This window comes from Callithrix jacchus, chromosome 19, assembly GCF_049354715.1.
Source record: "Callithrix jacchus isolate 240 chromosome 19, calJac240_pri, whole genome shotgun sequence".
In the NCBI taxonomy this organism is placed as follows: Eukaryota; Metazoa; Chordata; class Mammalia; order Primates; family Cebidae; genus Callithrix; species Callithrix jacchus.
In genome coordinates this window covers 17094906-17113301 of record NC_133520.1, presented here as the reverse complement: position 1 = coordinate 17113301, position 18396 = coordinate 17094906, and the positions used below count along the sequence as shown (strand labels likewise).

Below are 18396 nucleotides of genomic sequence, written 5' to 3'. Positions count from 1 at the left end.
CAATATTGCCAGTATTTTTTGTCTGTTAAGATGGTCAGTAGTATTTATATAACAGTGTCACATAAACCTGCTTGTACCCCTGTCCCTTCTGAAGCTACTGAGAAACATAAATTTAAAACAGCAAGTAGCAGCGTAAGGCGCAGAGGCAGCGGGGGGATTTATCTTCCAATAACAGCAAATCAGATCTCATCTAAGAAATTAAAAACAATTGAAGTAGTCGATTTAATGTCCTAATCTGTGCTGTTCATGATTACAACAAAATATTCTGAATGTGGAAAACCACAGAATTAAATATATTGGGTATAGTTATTACCTCTACCTTACATAAAATGTTTCATCAAGGGCCTTTGCAGTTTGAGAGGAATACTATAGCAAGCATACATTCTTTAAAAGGATGTGGTAAGTGGTTTACTAAATTTGTGGAGTAAAATGTGAATGCTACCAAATAATAAAACAGATCATTTGACACTTAATAGTAGAGACGGCTACACTAAGGTCAATATGAGGTAAAATTGGCCATATAGATAATATTTGTAACTGACTTCTAGAAACCCAAAACCATGTCTGGCTCTTTTGCTAAAAGACTAATGTGAGATAGTATTTAAGAAATAGCATTAGCATGTCTTAAGTGGGTCACGTCATAGAGGAAGATTTTCACTATGTCTTCGTTTATTGTTAAAATAGTACATTTTTAGTGTGTGCCTTTTGTTAAAAACACAGTGCTAGGATCTCCACTAGGACAGTTGTTAAATAGTTGAAGGTTTTCTTAGTTCTCTGCCCACCCTGTCTTGCCTTACCATTTTTTACCTTTTCTACCTAGCAGATGCTATCCAAGACTTACCCCTGATACCTCTCCATCCTCATAGAAACTTATTTGTGTGTAACAACCTCTTCTTTCTTGGTGGCCTCTCTGTGGATTCTGAAGTGTCTAGTCAGATATTTTTTTTTTCTTTTTGAGATGGAGTCTCACTTTGTCGCCCAGGCTGGTGTGCACTGGCACAATCTCTATTCACTGCAACTTCCGCCTTCCGGGTTCAGGAGATTCTCCTGCCTCAGCCTCCTGAGTAGCTGGGATTACAGGTGTGTGCCGCCATGCCCAGCTAATTTTTGTATTTTTAGTAGAGACAGGGTTTCACCATGTTGGTCAGGCTGGTCTCGAACTCCTGACCTCATGATCCGACCACTTCGGCCTCCCAGAGTGGCAGGATTACAGGCGTGAGCCACCTCACCTGGCCCAGAAATTATTTTTAAAATTAATCTGGGCTACAGAAGTTTGAGGCCAGCCTGGGCAACATAGTCAGACCCTGTCTCTACAAAAAAATTAGCTGGGCATGGTGGTGCACACCCTTAGTCTCAGCTACTCAGGAAACTCAGGTAGGACGATCATTTGAGCACAGGAAGTTGAGACTGCAGCAAGACATGATTGCGCCACTGCACTCCAGCTTGGGTGATAGAACGATACCCTGTCTCAAAAAAAAAAAAAAATTTGGGCTAGCAGTGGAAGAAGGTAACTTTGAGGTAGTGTTCCTCTTTTTAAAACAGCAACTGTCTAGAAACATATTTTTCCTGCCCTTATCGTTCTTTTTCTTTCTGCCCCCAACTTTTCAAGGTTCCAGTGATGGGAATTTCAGATTGGAAAAGTAGCAAGGTAATAAGGGATTTTGAGGGATGGTAATGTCCTTGAAGCATCCTTTATGTGATTATCTTCTTGATGATATTCTTGACAACCCACATATTGTGAATGTAGGAAGTAAGGAACCTATGAATAGTGAGAGTACATACAGTTTTTCAGAGCTGGTGTTTAATAACAATGTTTTTCATTCTAATATTACATTTCTCTTTTTATCATTTAGGTCTTTATCCATCAGTGTTGTTAGAGAACTACTGCACTTGACCACAAACTTATAAATACTTGGTACTGCCCCTTCTCACTGTTATGTTTACTTTGTCTTAAGTATCTCTTTTTTTTTTTTTTCAGGCAGCTAGTACACCACTGAATCCTTTAAGTTTTCAATGTGAATTTGTAAAACTCAGGATTGACCTTCTACAAGCCTTCTCTCAACTTATCTGTACTTGTAATAGCCTAAAGACAAGCCCCCCACCTGCAATTGCCACAACAATTGCCATGACCCTAGGAAATGACCTTCAGAGGTGTGGTCGAATCTCCAATCAGGCAGGTCTTAACTTTCAGTGCACTTCTTATTTACACTTTAGAGGTTTTTGAAGACGTTTTTGAAGTTAGTTAAAAGATAAAAACTTGTGAAATTTAAAATCAGTGGTTTAACTCAGACATTATCATAAATGTTTATTAACTCAGCTGTCTGGCCAAAAATAGACCGATGTGTTATTAGAATAATGAAGTGATTGATGATATCTCAATGAGTGCTAGATATTTATATAAAGAGGAAGGACATAGAATTTTTTTTAAAACTTCAGAGTGTTTATAACTAAATTATTTCAGTGGAACTTGAAGCTAAAATACGAATGTTTTTGTTTCTATATGTCATATGTAATAATCTTGTGAACATGTATAGTTTCATTTGCCATTTTTGTTTTTATTTAACAAAGTTTATGAAAATGAACAGAATGACAATGAAAATATTGCAGTATTTTTTTGAATTGTTATTGTTTGAAGGTGTTTTTTTATGATTTTTGTGTTGTTTATATAATAATGATAGCATGTTTGTTTGTCATAATTGGTATATTTTTTAATAGATGAAACAGTCCATGGAAGAATTTCGGAGCCTTGCTTCTCGATATGGGGATCTTTACCAGGCCTCTTTTGATGCTGACTCAGCAACTTTGAGGAACGTCGAACTATATCCCAAGCTTGACCCAGTATTTCTTTTTTTCTTTCGAAGTTTTTTTAAATATAGACTAATTACATCAGCTGTGCTTACCTACAAAATACATATTAGATAAGCCTACAGATTTATTATATAGTTTCCCCTTTGAAACCTATGATCAGAATTGTCTTACTTTTAAATTTTACCCAGGATTTTAACAAAAAAGGGTAACTCAAAGGTGTCTTGTTTTATATGCAGGAAGCGCATCCAAAGCAACATCCAAAGCCAGTGTTGCTTACCTGTGCTCACTTGAGCTACAAGACACAACTCAACACATTTTCCTACCAAAAAACAAGTATTTCATCTCATTTATTAATGATCTCTTCAGAGCATTAGTTGTCACTTGTTTTTTTTTTTTTTTTTTGAGATGCAGTCTCACTCTGTTGTCTAGGCTGGAGTGCAGTAGCAGGATCTTGGCTCACTGCAACCTCAGCCTCCTGGGTTCAACTGATTCTCCTCCCTCAGCCTCCCTAGTAGCTGGATTACAGGCGCATGCCACCATAACCTGGCTTTTTGTATTTTTAGTAGAGACAGGTTTTCACCATGTTGGCTGGGCTGGTCTCAAACTCCTGGCCTGAAGTGATCAGCCTGCCTCAGCCTACAAAGTGCTGGGATTATAAGGAGTGAGCCACTGCACCCAGCCTATTTGTCACTTTGAAACCCTTCTTAAATTCTCTGTATTTTCTTACTATTAACCTCAAATCACTTTTGAAAGGAAGGAATCGAAATTCTTTTTTTAAGTTGTAGGACTTAAACAGTCAGTAGTTCTTGGCATTTAGTTTACTGATTGAAACCCGGTGAATGCTATGGGCCCTCTGCCCTACAAAATGTATATGTGCATACACAACCAAAATGTGCATGTAAGTTCAAGGGGTTGCCAGACCCCTTGAGCCCTAGATTAGGAACTTCTGGGATAAAGACACCTTAGACCACTCTGTTTTTGTTTTTGAACTTTTATTGGCGAAACCTTTATTTGCTTCTTTGTCTCAAACTCTTATGAAAAACCCCTATATTGGCTGGGCGCAGTGGCTCACTCCTGTAATCCCAGCACTTTGGGAGGCCGAGGTGGGTGGATCACAAGGTCAAGAGATTGAGACCATCCTGGTCAACATGGTAAAACGCCGTCTCTACTAAAAATACAAAAAATTAGCTGGGCATGGTGGTGCATGCCTGTAATCCCAGCTACTCAGGAGGCTGAGGTGGGAGAATTGCCTGAACCCGGGAGGCAGAGGTTGCGGTGAGCCGAGATCGCGCCATTGTACTCCAGCCTGGGTAACGAGCAAAACTTCCTCTCAAAAAAAAAAAGAAAAACCCCGATGTCTAAAAACAGAGTTGTTGTGATTGAATCACAGGGCCTGTCACTTAGTTTCCTCTTCCCACAGTAGTAGCCTCTGAAGTACCCTTCTTGGAACAGAGTTTGAGATCACCGTTAGAGACAATGTATATCCCTTACACATTGATATAAAAGGTACAGCCCCAGACCATTCGAGTGCTAGCATTATGATTACCTTCACCAGGCAATCATTAAATCTAACCCATTTAATATTCAGATAATAGAAACCTATAGGGGGTTTCTTCTCTATTTTTGTGTATAACCTTAACATCAATCCAGGCAGCAGCAGAGTTGTTTACTGATATCTCATGCAATAGAAGCCCTGATTTTGGATCCAGAATCAGCAAGGTAATTCTAATATTAATAATAGTTGATGTTACAGAACACTTTCTATACATTGTCTTACGTAATCATCAGAAGAGTATTTTGGGACAAGAATTATGGTAGTAAAAACAAAGAGGAAGAATTCTTCCAGCATTTTCTCTGGGTCATATAACTAGTGACAAAACAGATTTTCTGACTCTACTTACCTCCTGCCTGTTTTCAAAAAAATTAATGTGGAAAGAACTGGGAAGAAATTCTTTTTTTTTTTGAGACTTGAGTCTCACTCTGTCACCCAGGGTAGAGTGCAGTGGCTTGATCTTAGCTCACTGCAGCCTCCGCCTCCCTGGTTCAAGTGATTCTCCTGCCTCAGCTTCCCAAGTAGCTGGGACTAAGGCATGTGCTACCACACCTGGCTAATTTTTTATTTTAGTAGAGATGGGGTTTCACCATGTTGGCCAGGCTGGTCTCGAACTCCTGACCTCAGGTGATCCACCTGCCTTGGCCTCTCAAAGTGAGAAATTATTTAAATATGAACAATTTCTTCTTGTATATTATAATTAAACTGTTTATTAAAAATTGAGTTCGTGATACAATTAAACTCAAACTTGACATTTTTTTCCTTTGGTTTATTTCCTAAACCAAAATATCCCTGGTTATGCTCTTTTAAATTTTTTCTCTTCTCCCTTCTCCCCTAATAACTAATTAATTATTCAAAATAATTTTTTTTTTTTTTGAGACAGAGTCTTGCTCCGTCGCCAGGCGCCAGGCTGGAGTGCAGTGGCTCAATCTTGGCTCACTGCAACCTCTGCCTCCCGGGTTCAAGCAATTCTCCTGCCTCAGCCTCCTAAGTAGCTGGGACTACAGGCATGTGCCACCACGCCCAGCTAATTTTTGTATTTTTAGTAGAGACGGGGTTTCACCATGTTGGCCAGGATGGTCTCGATCTCTTGACCTCGTGATCTGCCTGCCTTGGCCTCCCAAAGTGCTGTGATTACAGGCGTGAGCTACCTCGCCCAGCCGATTATTTTCATTAAAGAGTGAGTCCTTGTTCTTCTTATTACAGTATTCTATTTTAAAATATTCATTTTCTTTTTTTTTTTAACTTTTAAGTTCAGGGTTACTTGTGCAGGTTTGTTATATAGGTAAACTCCTGTCACTGGGGTTTGTTGTACAAATGATTTCATTGCCCAGATTTTAAGCCTAGTACACAATAGTTAATTTTCCTTGTCCTCTTTTTCCTCCCACCTTCCACCCTCAGGTAGGCCCCACTGTGTGGTGTTCCCCTCGATGTTTCCATATGTTCTCATCATTTATCTCCCACTGCTAAGGGAGAACATGTGGTATTTGGCTTTCTGTTCCTGCGTTATTTTGCTGTGGATAATGGCCTCCAGCTCCATTCATCTTCCTGTCAAGGACATGATCTTGTTCTTTTTTATGGCTGGATAGTATTTCATGGTACATATGTACCACATTTTCATTATCTGGTGTGCCATTGATGGGCATTTAGGTTAATTTCATGTCTGTGCTATTGTGAATAGAGCTGCAGTGAACATATGTGTGCATGTGTCTTTATGATAGAATGATTTCTATTCCTTGGGGTATATACACAGTTATAGGATTGCTGAGTTGAATGGTAGTTCTGTTTTGAGCTTTTTGAGGAATCAACACAGTGCTTTCCACAGTAGTTGAGCTAATTTACACTCTCACCAACAGTGTATAAGGGTTCCTTTTTCTCTGCAACCTCACCAGCATCTGTTATATTTTGATGATTTAGTAATAGCTATTCTGACTGGTGTGCGATGATATCTCATTATGGTTTTGATTTGCATTTCTCTAATGATCAGTGATGTTGAGCTTTGTTTTCATACGCTTGTGTTTATGTCTTCTTTTAAAAAGTGTTCATGTCCTCATGTCCTTTGCCCACTTTTTAATGGGCTTGTTTTTTTCTTGTAAATAATACAAGTTCCTTATAGATGCTTGCTATTAGACATTTGTCAGATGCATAGTTAGCAAAAATTTTCTCCCATACTGTAGGTTGTTTGTTTAATCTGTGGATAGTTTCTTTTGTTATATGGAAGCTCTTCAGTTATATTAGATCCCATTTGTCAATTTTTGCTTTTGTTGCAATTGCTTTTGTCATCTTTCTCATGAAATCTTTGCCCATGCCTATGTCCTGAATGATACTGCTAAGGTTGTCTTCCAGGGTTCTATCATTTTGGGTTTTACATTTAAATCTTTAATCCATCTTGAGTTGATTTTTGTCTGTGGTGTAAGGAAGGGGTCCAGTTTCTATCTTCTGCATATGACATTCAGTTATCCCAGCACCATTTATTGAATAGGAAGTCCTTTCCCTATTGCTTGTTTCTGTCAGCTTTGTCAAAAATCAGAGGGTTGTAGGTGTGTGTGGCCTTGTTTCTGGGCTCTCTATTCTGTTCCATTGGTCTGTGTGTATGTTTGTATACCAGTACCATAGTTACTGTAGCCCTGTAGTATGGTTTGAAGTTGGTAGCCTGATGCCTCCAGCTTTACTTTTTTTGCTTAGGTTGTCTAGGCTTTTTTTGGTTCTGCATGAATTTTAAAATAGTTTCTTCTGCTTCCATGAAGAATGTCATTGGCAGTTTGATAGGAATAACATTGAATCTGTACATTGCTTTGGGCATTATGGGCATTTTAACAATATTGATTTCTCCTATTCATGAGCATGGAATGTTTTTCCATTTGTTTGTGTCACCTCTGATTTCATTGAGCAGTAGTTTGTAGTTTTCCTTAGATCTTTCACATCCCTGGTTAGCTGTATACCTCGGTATTTTCTTCTTTTTGTGACAGTTGTGAATGGGAATGCATTTCTGATTTGGCTTTCAGCTTGACTGTGGTTGCTGTATAGGAATACTAGTGATTTTTTTATGTAGATTTTTGTATCCTAGATTTTTTAATTTAGATTTTGTATCCTGGATCTTTGCTGAAGTTGTTTATCAGCTTAAGGAGCTTATGGGCCAAGACCGTGGGGTTTTCTAGATATTGTATTATGTTGTCTGCAAACAGGGATAGTTGGACTTCCTCTCTTCTTATTTGGATGCCGTTTATTACTTTCCCTCGCCTGATCATTCTGACTTGATTGCAACTTCCAATACTATGTTGAATAGGAGTAGTAAGAGAGGGTATCCTTGTCTTACACAAGTTTTCAGGGGGTGTGCTTCTAGCTTTTGCCCATTCAGTATGATGTTGGCTGTGGGTTTGTCTTAGGTGACTCTTACTATTTTGAGGTATTTATTTTCAATGTCTAGTTTATTCAAAGTTTTTTTTTAATATGATGGGATATGGAATTTTATCAAAAGCCTTCATTGATTAAGATGATCATATGGTTTTGTCTTTAGTACCATTTATGTGATGAATTACATTTATTGATTTTCATGTGTTGAACCAACCTTGCAACCCAGGGATTAAAGCCTACTTGATCTTGGTGGATAAGTTTCTGATTTCCTGCTGGATTCAATTTACCAGTATTTTTTGGGATTTTTGCATCAGTGTTCATCAACAATATTGGTCTGAGGTTTTTGTTGTGTCTCCATCAGGTTTTGGTATCAGGATGATGCTGGCCTCAGAATGAGTTAGGAAGGAGTCCCTCTTCTTCAGTTTTTTGGAATAGCTTCAGTAGGAAAATGGAGCCAGCTCTTCTATGTATATCTGGTAGAGTTTGGCTGTTAATCCATCTGGTCTTGGCTTTTTTTTTTTTTTTGGTTAGTAGGCTATTTATTACTGATTGAATTTCAGAGCTCATTATTGGTCTGGTCAGGGATTCAATTTCTTCCTGGTTCAGTCTTGGGAGAGTGTATATGTCCAGGAATTTATCCATTCCAGCTAGATGTTCTAGTTTGTGTCCATAGAGGTATTCATATTTCTGTGGTGTCAGTGATAACATCTTCTTTGTTGTTTCTAATTGTGTTTACTTGGATCTTCTCTCTTTTTTTTTAGTCTAGCTAGCTGTCTATTAAATAGATACTAACTTTTTTTTTTTTTCCAAAACACTAACTCCTGGATTTATTGATCTTTTGAATGGTTTCTTTGGGGCTCAGTCTCCAGTTCAGGTCTGATTTTGGTTATTTCTTGTCTTCTGCTAGCTTTAGAGTTGATTTGCTCTTCATTGTCTAGTTCTTTTAGTTGTGATGTGCTTTGTAAACTGAGGTCTTTCTAACTTTTTGATGCAGGTGTTTAGTGCTGTAAATTTCCCTCTTAACACTAGCTATGTCCCAGAGAGTCTGGTATGTTGTCTCTTTGTTCTCATTAGTTTCAAAGAACGTCTTGATTTTTGCCTTAATTTTATTATTTGCTGAAAAGTCATTCAGGAGCAGGTTATTTAATTTCCATGTAATCGTATGGTTTTGAGCAATTTTCTTGGTCTTGATTTCTAATTTTATTGCACTGTGGTCCAAGAAAGTAGTTATTATTTTAGTTCTTTTGCACTTGCTAAAGATTGTTTTGTGTCCAATTGTGTGGTTAATTTTAGAGTATACGCCATGAGGTGATGAGAAGAATGTGTATTCTGTTGTTTTTAGGTGGAGAGTTCTGTAGATGTCTATCAGGTCCATTTGGTTCAGTGCTGAGATTAGGTCCTAAATATCTTTGTTAATTTTCTGCCTCAATGATCTAATACTGTCATGGGGTGTTGCATTCTCCCACTGTTATTGTGTGGGAGTCTAAGTCTCTTTGAAGGTCTCTGAGCTCTTGCTTGGTGAATCTGGGTGCTCCTGTGTTGGGTGCATATATATTTAGGCTAGTTAGGTCTTCTTATTGAATTGAAACCTTTACCATTATATAATGCCCTTGTCTTTTTTTTTTTTAATTTTTATTGGCTTAAAGTCTGTTTTGTCTGATTTAGGATTGCAAACCCTCTTTTTTCTGTTTTTCATTTGCTTGGTAGGTTTTTCTTTATCCCTTTATTTTGAGCCTATGGACGTAATTGCATGTGAATGAGTCTATTGGCATACCATCAAGTATTGGTTTTTTATCCACCTTGTCAATCTGTGCCTTGTAATTGGGACATTTAGCCAATTTACATTAACGGTTAGTACTGATGTGTGGATTTGATCCTGTCATTATGATAGCAGCTGGTTATCATGCAGGCTTCTTTGTGTGGTTGCTGTATAGTGTCTCACTGGTCTGTGTACTTAAGTATGTTTTTGTAGTGGCTGGTAATGGTCTTTCCATATTTAGTGTTTCCTTCAGGAGCTCTTGTAAGGCAGGTCTGGTGGTAACAGATTTCGTCAGCATTTGCTTGTCTGAAAAAGATCTTATTTTTCCTTCACTTATGAAGCTTAGTTTGGCTGGATAGGAATTTCTTTTCTTTAAGAATGTTGAGGCCGGGCAAGGTGGCTCACACCTGTACTCCCAGCACTTTGGGAATCTGAGATGGGTGGAACACTTGAGGTCAAGAGTTCAAAACCAGCCTGGCCAACATGGTGAAACCCCATCTCTACTAAAAATATTGAAAAGATTAGCCTGGCGTGTGGCATGTCCCTGTAATCCTAGCTACTTGGAAGGCTGAGGCAGGAGAATCGCTTGAACCTGGGAGGCAGAGGTTGCAGTGAACTGAGATTGTGCCATCGCACTCCAGCCTGGGCAACAGAACGAGACTCTGTCTCAAAAAAAAAAAAAAAAAAAAAGAGTTGAGTATTAGCCCCCAATCTCTTCTGGCTTATAGAGTTTCTGCTTAAAGGTCTGCTGTTAAGTGTGATGCACTTCCCCTTTGTAGGTGGCCTGACCTTTCTAGCTGCCTCTTTTTTTTTTTCATTTTGACCTTGGAGAATCTGATGATCGTATGTCTTGAGGATGATCTTGTGAAGTTGGGTTTCTCTGCAGTTCCTAAATTTGAATGTTGGTCTCTTTTTCTAGGTTGGGGAAGTTCTCATGGAAGATATCTTAAAATATGTCTTCCAAATTGCTTCCATTCTCTCCATCTCTTTCAGGGACACCAGTGAGTTGTAGATTTGGTTTCTTTACATAATCCCCTATTTCTCAGGGGGTTTCGTTCATTCATTTTTATTCTTTCTTTTCTATTCTTTTTTTTTTTTTTTTTTGAGATGGAGTTTTGCTCTTGTTACCCAGGCTGGAGTGCAATGGCGCGATCTCGGCTCACCGCAACCTCCGCCTCCTGGGTTCAGGCAATTCTCCTGCCTCAGCCTCCTGAGTAGCTGGGATTACAGGCACGTGCCACCGTGCCCAGCTAATTTTTTGTATTTTTAGTGGAGACGGGGGTTTCACCATGTTGACCAGGATGGTCTCGATCTCTTGACCTTGTGATCCACCCGCCTCGGCCTCCCAAAGAGCTGGGATTATAGGCTTGAGCCACTGCGCCCGGCTCTATTCTTTTTTTCTTTTTTCTGAGACAGAGTCGTACTGTTGCCCAGGTTGGAGTGCAGTGGCACAATCTCAGTTCACTGCAACTTCTGCCTCCCAGGTTCAAGCGATTACTCTGCCTCAGCCTTCCGAGTAGCTAGGATTACAGGGATGCGCCACCACACCTGGCTAAGTTTTTTTTGTATTTTTAGTAGAGATAGGATTTCACCATGTTGACCAGGCTTGTCTCAAACTCCTAATCTCAAGTGATCCACCCATGTCAGCCTCCCAAGGTGTTTTTTCTCTATTCTTGTCTTCAGAAAGCCTGTCTTTAAACTCAGTGATTCTTTCCATAGGGTCTACTTTGCTATTAATTCTAAGGATTGCATTGTGAAATTATTGCAGTATGTTTTTCTACTCTGTCAAGTTGGTTACACTCTTTTTTATGCTGGCTATTTCTGTCTGTCAGCTCCTGTATCATTTTATTGTGCTTCTTAGCTTCCTTGGATTGGGTATCGATGTATTCCTGCTTCTCGATGATCTTCATTCCTATCCATATTCTGATTTCTATTTCTGTAATTTCAGCCATTTCAACTCAGTTCAGAACCCTTGCTGGAGAGTTAGTGCAGTCATTCAGCAGAAAGAAGGCATTCTGGCTTTTTGAGTTGTCAAAGTTGTTGCACTGGTTCTTTCTCGTCTTTGTGGGCTGATGATCCTTCAGCCTTTGAAGTTGCTGTTCTTTGCATGTTTTTTTTTCTTTTCTCCTGTGCGATGACCCTGAGGGTTTGATTGTCATATAAGGTAGAGTTAGTCAACTGGCTTCATTTCTGGAAGATTTTAGGGAGCCAGGCTCAGCTCATATCTCCTGGACTGCCTGCTCTTGGGAGCTGGTATCAGCCCCGACTTTGTTCTCTGGCTCCTTGAGGTTAGAAACTGACTGCACTGGGTAAGGGGCCAAGGTGCTCCAGGGCCACTGGCTACTCCAATGGGGGGTGCCAGTCAAAGTGTTTTATAGGGTGAAGGCAGCAGGATCCACCTCAGTTTCACATGCCAGCAGCAGCAGCAGCATAGCAGGATGCACACTTCCCCACTGTAGCAGGATGCTAGCTGATCTGGGATGCCAGCCTTTGGGCCTTCACAGCAGCAGCAGCAGAGGCAGCACAGCTGCCTGGGGGAGGGGTATAGGGGAGCCCTGCTGGTGACTGTGCGTGCCATGGCACTGGTGGGTAGTGTAAGCATAGGGACTTGGCGCTGGCAGATACAGGACTGTGTGTGCCCTCTTAGCAGGTGGAGGTGGCTGCTTAAGACAGGGGAAGGTCCACTGTTCTTCATGCCTAGTATCACTCCCAGGGCATTGTTGGCACAGGAGCCCTCTGTGCCAACTCATAGTGGTTGAGCAATCTCTTCCTGCCGGAATTCCAGAGGCCCGTGGCAGTAGCTGGTTGTTTTTTGCCAGTTAAACTCACTGTTCCTCTGGTGTAATATCCCCATGCAGGGGTCCCAGCTTCCTCCCCTTTAGCCCAGCTTCTGTGCTTTTCCTCTGTCCACTCTTAGTGCCTTCCCTCTAAAGATCTGTTAGGAGAGCACCAATTGTCCTGGTCCCTTGGTGGCAGCTGTTCCACCTGACTGTGTCTAGTTAGCCATATTGCCCAGCTCTTGCATTTACACTGTCTATAATTTTAATCTAGTAAGGCCTGAGATTCCAATGTCAGTTCCCTCAAAGAGAATATAATCAACAAAGCAGTTTAAATTTCTCTACCCAGATTGGAACAGAGGAAAAAAAAGGCTGAAAAAATGAAGAGTCAAAGTTGGCCTGTGGGATAATGTCATTTAGTCTTACGCATGTAACTGGAATCCTACAAAGAGGGAAAGGGGGAAACATTTAAATGGCTACAAGTCTTTTGTATTTAATTAACGTAAACCCACAGAGTCAAAACTTTAATGAATCTCTAGCAGAGAAAACATAAACTCAGAGCAAAGTACACATAATAATCAAATTGCTTGAAACCAATGATAAAGAGAAAAAATTTTTTAAGAGAAAGATGACATTATTTAGAAGGGATGAAAGATCAGAATGTCTATTGATTTCTCATCAGAAATACTGCAAGCCAAAAGACAATTGGAACAACATCTTCAAAGTCCTGGAAGAAAAAAAAATGTTAACTTATTCTATATTTAGGAAAAATATTCTTCAATAAATTAAGGTTAGATAAAGACATTTTCAGACAAAATCTGATAAATTTTGCCGTCAGCAGATCTGTACTACAAGACATGATAAAGGAAGTTCTTTAGGGTGAAGGAAAATTATTTCAGATATAAACTCAGATATTCAGACCTACAAAACTGAATAAGGAGCATTATAAATGGTAAAAATTTTTTTTTTAATTTTTAAAAATAATTTGCCATTTATAGAAAAATGATGTAGGAGTTTATAACATATAGAAATAAAATATATGAAATAAGACAAGGGGAGGATATAGTAGTAAGAATCTTACATTTATTAGTATGTCATTTGACAGTAACTTTTGATAAACTGAGGGTATTTTAAACTCTAGAGCAGCCACCAAGAAATAAAACAAGCCAGTAGAGGCATAAAGTGGATTACTAAAATACTCAGTTAATCCAAAAAGAGGCCAGAGAAAGAGGAAAACAGGAACAGAGAACAGATAGAAAACAAAAGATGATACACTTAAACCCACTCATACCAGTAATTACAATAAATGTGTATGGTCTTACTCTAAATAAAGCCAGAGATAGGCTGGATTTAAAAAGAAAAATGCAACTATATGCTTACTACAGGAAATCCATTTTGAATATAAAGACATAGGTTAAAAGTAAATAAAAGGATAGAAAAGGATATAACATGCAAACCCTCCTTAGAAAGCTGTAGTGGCCATATGAATATTATACAAAGTAGACTTCAAGATAGGGGCTGTAGGTAGTGAGAAAGAGATATACTTCATCATGATGAAAGATCAGTTCATCCAGAAGACATAATCTTCAGTATTACAGGCCTACTAACAGGTCTTCCAAATATATAAAGCAAAAACTGACAGAGTTGAAGGAGAAATGCACAAATCCACAGTTGCAGTTGGAGATTTCACCACTTCCTTCTGGTTGATAGTAACTTAAACGATACTATCAACCAACTTTACGTAGTTGACATTTATATGTCACCTGCAGCAGCACACATCTTTTTAAGTGCATTTGGAACATCTACCAAGATAAACCATATGTTGGGCCATAAAACAAGTTTTTTGTTTTTGTTTTTTTTAAGATGGAGTTTCGCTTTTGTTACCCAGGCTGGAGTGCAATGGTGCAATCTTGGCTCACTGCAACCTCCGCCTCCTGGGTTCAGGCAATTCTCCTGCCTCAGCCTCCTGAGTAGCTGGGATTACAGGCACGCGCCACCATGCCCAGCTAATTTTTTGTATTTTTAGTAGAGATGGGGTTTCACCATGTTGACCAGGATGGTCTCGATCTCTTGACCTCGTGATCCATCCGCCTCAGCCTCCCAAAGTGCTGGGATTACAGGCTTGAGCCACCGCGCCAGGTCAAAACAAGTTTTAATAAATGCAAAAGCATTGAAATCAAATGTTATCTGACATAATTAAATTAGAAAAGAAGAAAGATTTCTGAAAAATTTCCAAGTATTTAGAAATTAAACAACATTTCTAAATCCAGTAGGCCAAGAAATTACAAAGGAAATTAGAAAACATGTTAAACTGAATGAAAATGAGAACATACCACAAAATTTGCGGGATGCAGCTAATTTGTGGGATAAGTAGAACTTAAAGAGAAACTTATAGATTTAAATGCTTAAATATATAAAAGAAAGTTTAAGATCAATAATCACAGTTTCTACTTTATGAAGTTAGGAAAAGAAAGCAATTAAACCCAAAGTAATTAAAGGGATGCAAATAGTAAAGACTGCTATCAGTCAATTTGAAACAAAGAACTAGATACCTATATTGGGGCAAAAAAATGTAACCTTACCTTACAGCATACACAAAAGGTAATTCCAAATGAATCACAGACAAAAACATAAAACTCCAAATTTTCTAGAAGGTGACACTGGTAAACCTTTTCATGATCTTGATGTTGGTTATGATTTTGATTTCATAGGACACAAATAGCAGTTACCATAAGAGAAAAAGTTCTGAATTAGATTTAAACTTTTAAATCTGCTTTTGTTAAGATGTCATTTAAAAAGGTTACAAACAGCAAGAAAATATTCTCAAAACATTCTATCAAAAGACTTTTATTCAAACATTGTTTTATTAAGACACCATACAACTCGACAATCCAGTTTTTTTTTGTTTTTTTTGAGACACAGTCTCTATCTGTCACCCAGGCTGGAGTGCAGTGGCGTGATCTTGGCTCACTGCAACCTCCACCTCCTGGGTTCAGGCAATTCTCCTGCCTCAGTAAAGTAGCTGGGATTACAGATGTGCATCACCATGCCCAGCTAATTTTTGTATTTTTAGTATTAGGGATGGGGTTTCACCATGTTAGCCAGGCTGGTCTCGATCTCCCGACCTCAGGTGATCCACCCACCTCAGCTTCCTGAAGTGCTGGGATTACAAGTGTGAGCCACCACGCCTGGCCGACAATCCAATTTTTAAAAATTTTGGACACTTCAGAAAAGAAGATATATTAATATACAGTAGGCACGTGAAAAGATGCTTAACATCAGTCATTAGAGAAATTAAAATCACAATAAGATACTACTCACACTAGAACAGCTAAGACCAAAAAGACCTTCAGTATGCAATGTTAGTGAAGATGTGGAGGAGCTTGAATTCATAGTAATATATTGTTAGGAATACAAAATGATACAGCCACTTTGGAAAACTGTTTGACAGTGTCATATAAAGCTAAACATACATTTATCATATGACCACCAATTCTACTCCTACTATTTTACCCAAGGGAAATGAAAATATATTTCTACACAGACATATACACAAATGTTCATAGCAGCTTTATTCATTATAGCAAAACTGGAAAAACCCAAGTGTCTCTCAGTAGGCTAATGGATAAACAAATTGTAGTATATCCACAATTAGAATGCTGAGTATACTCAATAATAAGGATGGATGACCTGTTGATCATTCAGTAGGTCATATAGAAACCATGAGTGCTCTCAAAAACATGCTGTGAAAGCAGCCAGTAGAGAAAATCAGTGAAACCAGAAGCTGGTTCTTTGAAAAGATTAATAAAATTGATAAAACTAGTGTGAGCAAGAAAAAGAAATAAATCACTGATATTAGAAATAAAACAGTGGCATCAATACAAATACTAAAGATATTAAAAGCATAATAAGAGAAGAATAACTTTGTGCCAAGAAATTTCCTTAGGTGAATACGACAAATTTAAATATTCTTTATTAGCATAGACAAAAAATTTTCACAAAACACAACAAATTCAGTCCAACAATATATATGAATATAATACATTAAGACTAACTAGGGTTTATCCCAGGAATGCAAGGTTGGGTTAACATTAGAACATCAATTCATGTGCTTTACCATATTGCAAAATAAATGAGAAAAACTAAAGTGGGAAGACTTAATTATGATTTTAAGACTTAGTTTAAACCTATAGTAATTAAGACAAAGTGATGGTGGCTTAAGGGTAAGGTGGAGTGTCCAGAAATGGGTATGTAGTGACTTGATTTTTGTCAGAGATGCCAAGATAATTAAATGGGAAAAGAATAGTCTTTTCAACAGATTGTGCTAGAACAACTAAATATATAAGAGGGAAAAAATAAGTCTTCCTTACTCCATACCATATACAAAAGAGTATTATATGGCTCTATTTATATGAACTATTAGGAAACAAATCTCATTTACAGAGATAAAAAGCAAATCTGTGGTTGCGTACACCTAGAAATGGAATTGTTTTGTTAGCAAGTCTTTTATGTAATTTAGTTGTCCTTAAAGTCCATCACAAAAATGAGCTTCAGTTCTTGTCTTTTTTTTTTTTGAGCCAGAGTTTCACTCTTGTTACACAGGCTGAAGTGCAATGGCGCGATCTCGGCTCACCGCAACCTCCGCCTCCTGGGTTCAGGCAATTCTCCTGCCTCAGCCTCCTGAGTAGCTGGGATTACAGGCACGTGCCACCATGCCCAGCTAATTTTTTGTATTTTTAGTAGAGACGGGGTTTCACCATGTTGACCAGGATGGTCTCAATCTCTTGACCTCGTGATCCACCCGCCTCGGCCTCCCAAAGCAGTTCTTGTCTTAATGGAACTTAAAATATAGTACAGAGCAGGAAACAGAGCTTTGGAGCCCGGCAGATATGAACATGAATCCCTCACCAGTCACTCCTAGCTCTGTGAATGTATATATCATCTCGGTGAGCCACGTATGCATAAACTATAGGTAGATAATGATGCCTGTTTCCCAGAGTAGTTGTGAAGATTAAATGAACTAATATATATAAAATACCTGGTTGAAATGCCTTATTCATAGTAGGCATTAAAATGATAGTAGGGAATAATAAGAGTAGTGTTATGCCCAGCATATTTGCTTACATTGTATTTTCAAAAGTTTAGTTAGAAATGCCTTTTTTCACTTAGAAATATTTTCAGAAATGTGCAGGGGTTTGAAGCAGTAAAGGAAAAAGGAAGAAACTGAGGTTAAACTTATCCCAACTTGCTGTGTATACAAACTGTCTTCTGAACATGCCTGTGTGTTTCATCTCCATGCTTTAGATTCATTCCATTTCCCTAGCCATGAATGTTCTGTACTTTCCACCTCTTCAAAGTTTATCTGTCTTACTTACCTACTTATATGTTCAAGACCATTTTCTTCTGTGACATTCCTCCATGTTCTGACCTGTTAATTTATGCATCTAACCTGTTAGTATATATCTTTATTGATAATTTGGTACTTACCTGCTGGCTTTATTGATAGTCCCCTTTCAGATGTCTTATGTCTCTTTCATCTATGGCAGTAACACTTATTTCCTGGCAACCAGAGAGATTAAGAATTACATAATTTGAAGTCATATCTGGGTTTGAATTCTGGCTTGCCATTTACTAGCTATATGACTGTAGGCAAACTACTTACCCTCTCCTAGCCTTAATTCCTCTCTCAGCCTCAGTTTTCTCACCTACAAATGGAAATAACTTCATTATTTTAAAAATTAAATGAAAATATGTTGAAAGTACCTGATACATGTAGGCATTAAATAGCCATGCTATTTTGATGGATTAATGAATATTGACCTTTACTTCAGTTTCCAGGAATATGGATCTACTGGAACAGCCCATGCTGATAGTGAATATGAAAGAAGAATGATGTCTGTATATAATCATGTCTTGGAGGAGGTAGAATCACTCAATCGGAAATATACCCCTGTTTCTTATATGGCAAGTGGCATTTGTTTTATTGAGCATTTATTGTATGGAAGTATGTTTTTTGTACATCTCTGGTACTTACTGTGTGAGTTCAACAAATTAACCTTACTATGCCTGTTTTCCTTATCTATAAAACAGGGTTAATACCTACCTCATAGCATGGTACTGGGGAGTAAATTAGATAATCCATGAAA

The 18396-nt window shown here is 38.4% G+C and overlaps 1 protein-coding gene and 1 pseudogene across 4 annotated transcripts in view; one reads left to right on the top strand and one right to left on the bottom strand.

The window, feature by feature from the left end:
• The window catches only part of INTS7 (integrator complex subunit 7), a 94850-nt gene that overhangs the window by 65796 nt on the left and 10658 nt on the right, over positions 1 to 18396 (top strand). For all 3 annotated transcript variants that reach the window (XM_008985260.5, XM_008985259.5, XM_078356611.1), the window contains 4 exons: positions 1979 to 2173; positions 2716 to 2819; positions 4459 to 4527; positions 18082 to 18214. In XM_008985260.5, the coding sequence (XP_008983508.1) occupies positions 1979 to 2173; positions 2716 to 2819; positions 4459 to 4527; positions 18082 to 18214 (501 nt within the window). The remainder of the gene's footprint in view (positions 1 to 1978; positions 2174 to 2715; positions 2820 to 4458; positions 4528 to 18081; positions 18215 to 18396) is intronic.
• LOC118149555 (peptidyl-prolyl cis-trans isomerase NIMA-interacting 4 pseudogene) overlaps positions 5588 to 18396 on the bottom strand; it is a 131341-nt pseudogene continuing 118532 nt past the window's right edge. Inside the window, exons 8-9 of the transcript XR_013529735.1 lie at positions 17913 to 17955; positions 5588 to 17809 (exon numbers count right to left, since the gene is read on the bottom strand). The product of XR_013529735.1 is annotated as a peptidyl-prolyl cis-trans isomerase NIMA-interacting 4 pseudogene (transcript). The remainder of the gene's footprint in view (positions 17810 to 17912; positions 17956 to 18396) is intronic.